The sequence below is a fragment of the Diadema antillarum genome, unplaced genomic scaffold, assembly GCF_040938485.1.
Source record: "Diadema antillarum isolate AM-2024a unplaced genomic scaffold, OU_Dant_1.0 seq00000150_RagTag, whole genome shotgun sequence".
NCBI lineage: Eukaryota > Metazoa > Echinodermata > Echinoidea > Diadematoida > Diadematidae > Diadema > Diadema antillarum.
This window is the reverse complement of record NW_027271223.1, coordinates 484,098-495,834: the sequence shown is the minus strand read 5'-3', so window position 1 is coordinate 495,834 and position 11,737 is coordinate 484,098. Positions and strand designations below refer to the sequence as shown.

Here is an 11,737-nt window from a genome sequence, read left to right as displayed (position 1 = left end):
TCCATGATAAACGTTGGTATCACATCAATCTCCCCCCAAATCAGCACTTGCCTAAATTACAGAAACTCCAGAACCCAGCTGCTTCAGTAACCCTATACGTTTTATTAGGTGTGTCAATTCTGAATGTTGGTCAATGTGTTCTTTCTGTTCTGCAGGGAGAATAAGGCTCATTATAAACTACTTTGTACAAGAATTTTTATCACCATTTAGGCAGTTAGGGAGTATTCAGCACTGTACCGAGTGCCTGACGTGGCAAAGAAACTGCGCATGCGCGAACACCTGCTCACTCTTCGCGTGTGCGTGTTAGAGCGAGACCCTGCAAAAATGGCACAAGTATTACTATCATCACTACTATTAGTTCTTGCCGTCGCACCGGCTTTTAGTTTATATTTTCACATAGGGGAAACAGAGAAGAAATGTTTCATAGAAGAAATTCCAGATGAGACGATGGTTATTGGTAAGCAAATGATCTTTATTTCACGCACTCCATTCCCAGCTGCTCCTTCCATAATATGATATAGATGGGACTAAGAGGGTTGTTTTCTGTGTAGTGCAGTAGCATGCATGAGCATTAAAAAGGTCTCGTTTGAATAAAAGTTTCTGCCGTCGATAACGGCTAATTTTGTTCAGTATGCTATTGTACGTTACTTGGTAGTTTCTTGCAGCAAGTTGTCTCGTTATTCAAGGTTGAATAGATTCATAACGGTCATGACTCTACTAGAAAGTCTAGACTTCTATAGGTCTAGTGACTGTTGTGACTTGTGTTAATGTGTGTGGTGTGTCCTACGACAAATGCTGCTGGAACGCGTAAAAAGCTAGGCTGGCTGACACTTGCACGATTCAGTGGCACGCATTGGCACGACTCGACTCGAGTCGTGCCATTGTGCAAACTAGTCGTAAACTGCCCCGCATGAAGTGTGCATAAACCCGTTGTGACTGCGTGTCGGGACGAGAATTTTGAAATGTTCAAAATTTTGGTCACGACAAAACTTCGCGACCAGGTCGTGAACTGTCTATGCGCAAATTGTTCATGAACTCGTGAACTCGTCGTGAAGATGCGGGAGGATACATGCCAGTGTGTGGCAGTGCGCGCCATGCCACGACTGTCACGAACTGCCACGAATAGTTCTCGAACAGCTCGCATCGAGTTCACGAGTAGTTCACGACATGTTCATGAATTGGTGCGCGTCGCAGCGTGGCCTTGACCGAAAGATTGGTCTGGATCTGGTCGTCGGGGAAATGTTCCACGGAGACTGCGTCTGGTTTTACGGAACCCCTCCTTATACAGACCGAAGTCATTGATGCCTGCTCTTGTGTGGAGCGGTCGCGCACAGATCAAACGTTACAATAAACCAAATTTCAGACAGCTTTTTTACATTCAAACAAGTTTGACATGACATGACACATTATGCAGCAATATTTGGGGTAAATTTCTCACATTGTGCCAACGAAATACTCACAGTAACTAGGTTATAAGGCAGAAATTTTATCCATAATGCAACATCGCCGTTTGCTCGCTGTAAGTCGCCATTTTGAATCTGTTAGCCAATCACATGCGAGGTACGTGTTTTAATAAAAAAAATGTAGAAACTACCTCGCATGTGATTGGCTAACAGATTCATATGTTTCTGCTGTTTGAATGTGACGACGCGACGGGCTGGTTGATGTGTGTTTTACGTTGAATATTCTACCAAAATGTTGGATTATTCATTAATCTCGTGAGTGTAGTGCATTCTTGAAATTTTGATTGTGCTCTACAAGCTTAAATTTGCCGACCTAGGGCCGTGAAATAGACGCAAATCGAGAAGGGTGAGGTACTTCACCCAATTTTCCATAGAGACAGTGGTTAAGAACATCTACACAGCATACTAACAACTTCCGTCTGTCTACGGAGGAGAGCGATAACATCAAAAAAATAAAAGACTCCTCTGGATAGACGGATCTTTCTGTCCAAGCATGGCCATGCCTTCCCACTGACACGGTCACGTGTACTTCACTAGTTTACGCATGGCATGAGCAGTTCACGAGCAGTTAATGACTACTGCGTGACAGTGGCGCTCGCGTTGGTGCGGGGGTATATATAGGGATTCCTGGACACTGCTCGCCATTCCAGAGATCGCCAGCAGACAACTTATATCACAGGGGTTGGGGAGGCTCCCTTTTTATATGGCGTGCCCAAGTCGGCAAGACACTGTCCGAATTGCGCAAACTCGTCATGCCAATGCGGGAGTGCGTAAACTATGCGCAAACGTCGTGCCAGTTCGTGTCAATGTGGACACTGATGGGCACGCATTCGTGAACTATTTGTGAACTCGTCGTGAACTCCTCGTGAACTCGTCATGAACTATGCATGAACTAGTTGTGAACAGTGCGGGAGCCTCCCAGTTCATGCCCCAAAATGGCACGACTTGCCATGACAAAATTGTGGCCAAAAGTCATGTAAGTGTCAGCCTTGCATTAGCTTGTGAAGTTCTAAACTAGTGTCTAATGTAATAAGTAACAAGTTAGAAGTCTAATATTATAAGCATATGATATGAAGCAAATTGTCCAAGGTTCTCCCGTGCCAAAGTTCGACCACATGCAAATGGCATAGGTTTTGAACATTTTGTAAGTGTCGCATTGGCATGGCCTATTTCGTTATGGAATCAGCTCAGTCATGTCATTGACGAAATGACCATTTTGTTGATGAAAATTCATTTTGTCGACAAAATGACGTAACGAAATAGGCCATGTGACACTTGCCGCTCCATACAAATTGTCCATGGTTTAAACCATGGTTTCAATTTACATACCAACTTTGTGAATTCGGGCCAATGTGTTCAAATGAAAATGCACTAGACTAAGAGTGAATGTTAATGAATCAGTATTAATATGAAATCCCAAATGTGATTCAATTGATATTTTATACGGACAGGTGAAGTTATTGACAAGACAACTTTTGACATGTCTCTTGCAGGTAACTACAAAATCCAGGTATTTGACAAAAACAAGAATGAATTCTTGCCATCTAGTCCTGGGATCGGGATGCACGTAGAGGTACGGGACCCTGATGACAAGCTTATCCTGTCCAAGATGTACAGCTCGTCGGGACGCTTCACCTTCACGTCACACACACCAGGAGAGCACTCACTCTGCCTCTTCTCCAATTCCACCAAGTGGTCAATGTTTGGAGGATCAAAGCTGGTAGGAAAGCTCTTGAGAGGAACTCTAATATTAACTCATGATTTCAGCTTGTCAATGAACTAGAGAGAATTGTGGTTAATGGGTTTTGGGATTCATGCGAGATGACCATTTTGCCAATTCGAAGATTTTTTAGTTTTTATGGAGGAAGCTTCAGTTATTTATTTACCCAGCTCTGTTAAAGTTTGTGTGTCCATTTTGCAACCCTGAAAATAAGATTCCTTCCTAAAGTTGGTATATTTTAATGTTAGGTAATTCAGACCCATCCTCAATATAATATATGTGGGAACTTCTTTTTGATGGAGGAGGAATAAATACTCTAGATTTCCAGAGAATTTATTTGGATCCTGAGAAATTTCAAAACAAAAAGAAAAAAAAAGCCTCCGAGGGGTATTATTTTAAGATTTCACTCTTGCTGTTGGCAGATATTATTTTTCAACCATGCAAAACTTTGTGACATTTGCAAATGAAATATATGACCCTTAAGTTTGATATTATTTCTAAACTCCATCTGTGTCTGTATATGTTACGAAAATTGCACTTAATCTCAATATTAAGTCAACTGGAATTGCAGAATACTCACATGACTTTATACATGAAGTGTGATTATGATCTACCAGGCATGTGAATGCATAATCTAAGAGCAAAGGTAGACTGTTTTTGTCAAAAAACTTCTGAAGAATCTGATATAGGACACTGCATGTTTGTGATACAGTCAACCTTGCTAAGTCGAATCTATTTGGACTGAAGAAATAGCTTCGACTTAGAGAAAATTTGACTTATGAGGGATTAAAATCAATATAATGTAAAGAGAAGAGGACTTGAAAAGACCTTTGACCTAGGCCGTTATTCAACTAAGGCAATTATTTGACTTTATATGTGAGGTCACATACAGTAAGGTTTACTGTATTTCTTTTGCTTTTGTGTGTCATGATGTGATGTAAGACATTGTAGATTTGCAAATGCTAAGAAGACAGAGAAGATGCAAACAGACACCAACATACTTCAATCAAATGATCCCACTTTTCATATTGCTTCCAAACTGTAGCGTATCCACCTGGACATAGAGGTGGGAGAGCATGCCAATGACTACAAAGAGATCGCTGAGAAGGACAAACTGACAGAGTTACAGCTGAGGGTGAGACAGCTTCTGGATCAGGTGGAGCAAGTCAAGAAGGAACAAAATTACCAGAGGGTGAGTGCACATGAGCGTATCCGGGCAATTACCCCCCGGCTAAATACTGGTTAGTGGTAAGGTTAGAATAAAGATTAGGGTTAGGTTTCGGGTTAGGAGTTTGGGTTAGGGTTAGGATTAGGTTCAGGATTAGGATTAGGGCCAGGGGGAGGGTCCGGGGTAATTGCCCATGGGGTAATTGTCCTAGACCCCACATGAGGGCCTTATCAACAGGCACAGTATCTCTTGGGAGTGTTTAAAAGGCTCTTTGCCAAAGATTCATATGGATTCAGTAAAATCGACAGAGGTATAAGTCAGTTTGTAGCTCCCCTTTGCGTCTGAGCACAAAAGGTCATTTGTGGTAGCAGGCAATGTTGATTCTAAATTCACTAATAGGTAAGCATTTGTGATGTAATGATTGTTCATGATGCAATCCCTAGAATTGGTGCTTGCCAGCATGTCCACCTGACAGCAACAAAATGTTCTTTCAAGCCTAGTATTTGGTGATATTGGAGGAAAGAGGTTTCGAAATGCATTAAATGTGTACAGTGAAATGGATGCTTCCCCAGATGTAAATTGATGGGCCATTCTAGTGACCTTACGAACGTTCATTCTTTATTTGAACATCATTTGTGAATTCAATAAATTGTTACATTTGGCAAGATGTTTCACTTAGTGTGATGTCACAGAAGTGGAACAATATGAAAAAAACATGAAAAGAATATCATTTTTTACATCTTTCGTGCATAAAAAAGAGCATGTGACTTATCGCCTTCATAAGGCAGGGGGTATTATATTACCCAGAACATATGTCAGGAACAAGTTAAGGGAATGTGAACTATTCGTTAAGTTGTAGCTTTTTCTGTCGCATCATATTACGTACCCAGTGGTAGTTTCTTGAAGAATTCCCCTGTTATGCAATTCCGTGATGAACTCTTTTGTCATTCTCTCTTTCTCTCGTCCTCTATCTGTTCGTCCAGTATCGGGAGGAGCGATTCCGGCAGACGAGTGAGAGCACCAACCAGCGGGTCTTGTGGTGGTCAATTGGTCAGACGGTCATCCTTCTGGTCACTGGCTTCTGGCAGATGAGGCATCTGAAGGGATTCTTTGAGGCCAAGAAGCTAGTATAGTCAGCCCAGTGACATTATTTCCTGTGTCTTCGTTAATTTATCATGTTGTGTGTCACTTGATATCATCTAATGCCCTCCTTCTTTTTCCCTCCTATCACTCTCCAGGAACGGAATGAAGGAAGGAATAAAGAAAGAAATTTAAAGGAAGAAGAAAGAAAGGAAAGAAATGGGATAAGAAAAAAATGAAAATATTGCTGTCAGTTGTCATCTTGCCTGGTGTGAGAAAATAATTAGTAGTGGAATCTGCAAGGAGTAACTATCAGGCCTTAGTCAAGCATTAGATTCAATAAGCTGGAAGCAAAATGTAAGGTTTATTTGTTGTTGTTGTTGTTGACATTGAAGGAAATATGTGATAAAGCAATTTTAAACACGTAGATAACACTACATTGTGAAGAATTGTACACTTTACTTGGAGAGTTTAGTTTCATGGATAATTGGGTAGAAAGGTTCTTTGATTGATACCAGGTTCAAAGACATTAATGCCTAGATATTTGTGCACCTTGTTGTGTCTCTTTAAGATTAGAAGGAGAGATAAAAGAGGTATTTCTGTTGGATCCACAGATTTTCCTCGAGATGAATGCAAGATTGATGCAGCATGTTATATAATATACATGTGTATAGGACAACTTGAGAGGGGAAAGCTTAGTTACAGTACACACAAAAAGAGTGTAACCAGCAATGTGGTATGTCTTGTGTGTAAGACTGGCAAGAGAATAGAAATGGAGGGCACTAGAAGATACAACCTGTCCTTGTTTTATAAGTTGTTTATTCCTTTCATTTCATGTCGGGTTTATTGTTGCATTTTTATTTCAGTGATAATCATTGCTCTGTCTCTGTTGTTTGTTTTTGAAGTATCAGCTGTTTAATGTTAGGTATGCCATTTAGAATTTTTCCTCCCTTTGTATGACTTCTGTGCATGTTGGATTGATATTTTCTTTGGTGGTCACTGAGAATTGTCTACGGTTGTTCCATGTGTATTTCGTGCCAATTCATATCAATTTTCACTGCAGGTGGTATGTTTATTGTTTTTTTTTTTTGGTGAAGTCTTGTTCACAAAATTCACGGAACACATGTAAACCTCAAGACATAATGTATGTCGAGTGACATACACCCTTGTGTATGTGGGGCCGTAACCCCTTTGCACAGGCTCTTATGGCGTTTAGTACTGCACCAAATGATATTTAGTTGCAGCATCGCTCTTTTAATGGTGAGGAAGAAAAAGCAGCTTGTAATCTCTGTGACTACACCAATGTTACTTGCTGCAAAAATGATAAATTAAACGATAAGCACCTCGAATCCACATGATTTGCAGCGAAATCACCAATCTCTTCAAGTGTCTCAAGGGGTTTGAAGAGAGCAACAACAGAAAATCGCTGATATGTGTACAAGCATTATGCAGTGGCTTGATTGTTATATGTGTCATATGATATCTAATGATAAAATTGTTTATTTATATTTGAAATGATGTGAATTAGGATACTATCATTCTTTCTTTTTCCTCATTTCTGTCTTTTCCTCCCTTCTATTTTTTTTTCAATTATATTAACATTTGTCCAATCTATCCAAGTTCCACAACTTTCCCGCTTTCTATTTTTTTTGCCATCAAAAGTTGTTATCACTCAACTAAAGTTAGCAAAATTGAAGTGAGACAATCCTAGGACCTTGGTTTTACTTTTAAATGCATACAGGAATATACATTCTCACTAGCATTTGTTGAGACAAGTTGCTCTGCATAGCTAATAAAGCTTGCAATGTGACAACACACTAGATATTTGCATGGGATACAATGCGGGAATGTACAGTCATCTTTGTATTTCATACCTGCTACTGCACATCCAACTGTGCAGCTGTGTTAGCTGGGAGCATTATGCAACCTGGCTGCATATGAAAGTTGCCTGTAATTTGGCACATTTCTTCTTTTTTTTTTCTTCATTTTTCTTCACAATTTGCATGATTAGATACTGTAGTATTTTTTTCTCGCGTAGAATTTCTAGTCTTTGGGATTCATGCATTGTCATTGGAATTTGATCACATTTTCTGCTGTTGTAAAATCTACTTAGGTTTGAGAATTTTTCAGATGGAAAAGCAATCATGCAGTGCAGTGAAATGATTAAAAGAGTAATATTTTGGCATGTGAACTCTGTCTGTCCCTTTGTGCTGCTAAATTAAGAAAAAGATTGTGAAGCCGCATATCATGTGATGGCTGTCTGTTGCATAGTTCTAAAACATTCTTAAAAACAGTGTAAATAACAATTATAGTGTATTGAATACAACATGGAATGATTTCTGTTACGTTTCTATGTCATATCTAGAATATCATATGCATTGTATGTTGTGTGATGATTATGATTGCACACCCATCCTGCTAGACAAAAGATATGACATAACTATTACAAAATTTGCCCTGTTCAGGAAATGCTGTACATCTTTCACAAATTTGTAAGATTTTCAGTGTAAATCTCTTCACCAGCATGTAAAAAATGGATGCTTTGTAAGTTTGATTTCATCCTTAGCTTGCAATAATGTACTTCTGTTACTTGATGTGGTTTGGGTTTGATGGTTCAGTGAGCTGTAATATTGATATGAAACTTGTCTGTTTAGACCCTTTCATTTTGTTCCTATGTCATTTTGGCAATATATAGATATATTGTAAATAAAAAGTGTGTAGGATAACTAGTAGATAATGAAATTATGAGAAATTTGTAATGGCCTTTTGTATATATTGTCAATCATACATATATGTGTTCACTATGATGATACAAGACGGTGTATTTACGACTTTTGAACATATTGCGTGATAGACATTTGCTTTGTGTTTGACAGGAAGGGGTCTAGAGGAGAAACTGCCTTACTCCTTATTCCCCCTGCCCCCACCACACACACAGAGCTGTAAGTACACAACAAAGTACACCCAATCTGAGTAAAGCTGAATCTACTTGAGCATTTATAACAGCTGACTCACTCTGAATTATGCCACATGTTTCGTTTGTTGGATGTTGATTCTGAGTGCAGTTACAATTATGTGATGCCCCATGTGGGTCATTTATTCAACATCAGTGAGCTCATCCTAAGTGGAAGCAAGTTTGCTATCTAAAAAACAACATTTTGGTCCAGGTTTCTGCACAACAAATTAGGCACCCTATTTCCCTGTAGATTTAAGATACAACGAAATTTTGAATTTATTTTAGTAGTATTATCGTGCACTGGAGGAAAGTTTGCAAATGATGAATATTTCCCAATGTCTCTTTTAGGCATGCAGGTAGAAATATTTTAGCAAGATATATTGGTTGAGTAACCACAAGATAGAGGAGCCATTTCTCATGATTGATTTATTTTCTTTCTACTACAACATACCAATGTGAAACACATACAGGTGTAGTTGAGTCCAGCTACTTTTGTAGGTAGGTGAAGTTGGAGACAGGTTCCAATGTTATGAATGCATTTCTTGTGTGCCTTCACGGCAAAACAGACTTACAGTCATTTTTGATACCTCAGCTCTCCAGGTCATTTGCTCCCAGTCATGTACTTCTGTTTACTTGCAAGATCTTATGGACAAGTAAAAGTTCATTGACCCATTTTTAGGGAACATTGGTGTGGAATGCCTGGTCATTTTCGTCTAGTACGTTACATCACAATGTGAATGATTCTCGAGAGAGAGATTATGGCATTATCATGTCACACTCTTTATTGACCATCTTTCTGATGTATGTATTAGATGTTTGTATGTACACACATTGTGTGTGAGTATATATATATATATATATATGTGTGTGTGTGTATGTGTGTGTGTGTGTATGCGTGTGTGTGTGTGTGTGTGTGTGTGAGACCCTGCACCACAAAACTGACAAAAAGTCGGCTGATATGGATTTTTAGTTTTAGGACAGATTCTGAAAGAGCAGACTCTAAACAAAACAACTTCACATTGGTTTTATGATCCCAAACTTTAGAATAATGTAGAATTTCTTTATCAGAAAATATGAAAAACTCAAGAGTCACCCATTTCACCTATTTTGAGGCTTCACGTAAGATCAGGGCATGTGACTTTTGTTGGTTTTGTGATGCATGGTCATGTATATCTATATATATCTATATATATATATATATATATATATATATATATATACACTGTGTATGTATATTTGTTCATGACTATCAATTGTAATATTTTCTTGAGGTTATTGGTAGTATGCTCGGCAAACAGCATTCACAGACCTTAATGTCCATGAATTGTCAAGGTCAATTTTCATCTCTTTCTCTTCTCATCTCAAAGCAGAATTAGAAGTTACCATTCTAACAAAATAAATCAGTTTCAAGATTTATTTTCTAGAAAATACAGTCTATACAAATGGTGACAATTTAATATTTTCACACATAATACATCTGAATTGCGGCAATGCAGAGGTAAATTTGTTTGACACACATTGGACATTTACATTGAAAAGATGAAAGACAGGAGGGTAAAAAAAAAATTGCATTGCAATGTACCTGGGATGCCAGTTTTTAAGACAATTGCTGAGCACGCCTTGTACACAACACGGGAAAGGGAAAAATATATTCTACCTTAAGAGTTTATTAACTTGACATGGGCCTCAGATAAAGGGAAAAAGAATATGCCATCTCGCACAACTAAATATATATCATATCTATCCAAAACGAGGGTAGGTACCTGACAATTGATCTATAAATAGATGAGGCTTTATACCAACCAACAAAACGGAAGGTACTGGTATCTGTCCATAAAAAGTACATTGGTTTCGAACATGCTGCTAGTATCTGAACTCTGCTGTCCAATTTTGTTCCATGATTCCCTATAAAAGTTACTCATCAGAACAGGAGAGGGGTACAGCTAAAATGTAGACTTATTCCATCAATGAAATGATGACAGACCTGGGTCTAAATGACACTTACAATTCAGCAGAATGGATGACTGATTTGGTCCTGTTGCAATTTTCTTTTTAACCAATCCATTGGATAACTAATCATCAAAATATATCGTTTATACATCATGATGATGATGAAATATGCCGTCGGAATGATTATTTGATAGAACTAAACATACATCATTCTCAACCTGAAATATAGGAGTTGCATTAACACTTTAAACACAAATGGTCTCCCATTAACAGGCAGCATTGACCCCTACAATAATTATCTGTATAAGTTGCGGAAAATGTATACCTTACATCCCATGTGCATGAGTATTTGAGGGTTACAGATTCAACTTTTCTTCTAAACAAAGAATGAATTGCAATTATCACAGTTTCATTTACTGTGAGGAATGCTAACTCATGTAAATTCATAGCAATCACTGATATCAATACATAGGTAGATATTATGTAGATATTGTAGCAAAATGTTATGAAAATTAAGATCTGATCATTAAATTAGCAAATATAATGCTTTTTCTTGCAGAACGTCATCATTAGGGGCTACAAGAGTACAGAAATACACCAAAAATTGATACAAAGGGTATGTGCATGTCCATTGGACTTGAGGCATAAAAGGAAATTCAGCAATTTGTTTGTTGGTCAATGGGAGACCATTTAACATATATACTGTATCAACATATACATTGATTTTCTCTCATTTTTGGTGATCATTTTTTGATAAAAGACAAAACTCAGTGTGCACCTTGATTTCAACACACAGACAAATATCAAAGTACCTAGAGCTACATTCTTGCATTTAGGATATTCCATACTAAAGACATAAAATATACTAAAAGTCTTGTGTTAAAAGATTGCACATCAAAGATATCTATGCCACAAAAATAATGGAGAAAATAGTAAAATTTTTGTTCAAATTTATACAGAATTGTTCCATATATATATATATATATACATACAAGCCTTTGTACACATTACACTGACAATACATATTCAAAGTGGGAGTTTGTTCAAAATCTTTAGTGTATCAACTGATAAAAATGTCCATAAATGATAAATAACATGTTGACACTCGAAAGACAATCCACACAAAAAGTGGAAACATGTACAAATATGAATAGGACCACTTTAAAGATCTATAGTATTTAATTCAAGTGTACATAATGGAATGCCATCATATTCTGGAATGCATAAAACTGGCTGTACTAGCATGTCCTTGATGCATTTGAAATGATGATTAAGTGACTTGTTGGATGGTGCATTCTAGGTAGAATTGATACAAAAATGTGGAATGAAAAATTTTGCATTCAGTCACAATGTATGCTGAATGTACCTATATCAATAGTAAAATATAAACATAAAAAAAT

The 11,737-nt window shown here is 37.8% G+C and overlaps 1 protein-coding gene across 1 annotated transcript; it reads left to right on the top strand.

Moving 5' to 3' along the window:
* The first annotated feature begins 291 nt into the window (after nucleotides 1-291).
* Nucleotides 292-5,942, top strand: LOC139727767 (transmembrane emp24 domain-containing protein 4-like). The gene is made up of 4 exons (XM_071638745.1): nucleotides 292-457; nucleotides 2,957-3,183; nucleotides 4,229-4,375; nucleotides 5,335-5,942. Exons 1-4 carry the CDS (start codon nucleotides 325-327, stop codon nucleotides 5,482-5,484), a joined length of 657 nt encoding a protein of 218 aa, XP_071494846.1. The 5' UTR covers nucleotides 292-324; the 3' UTR covers nucleotides 5,485-5,942.
* Nucleotides 5,943-11,737: the final 5,795 nt, after the last annotated feature.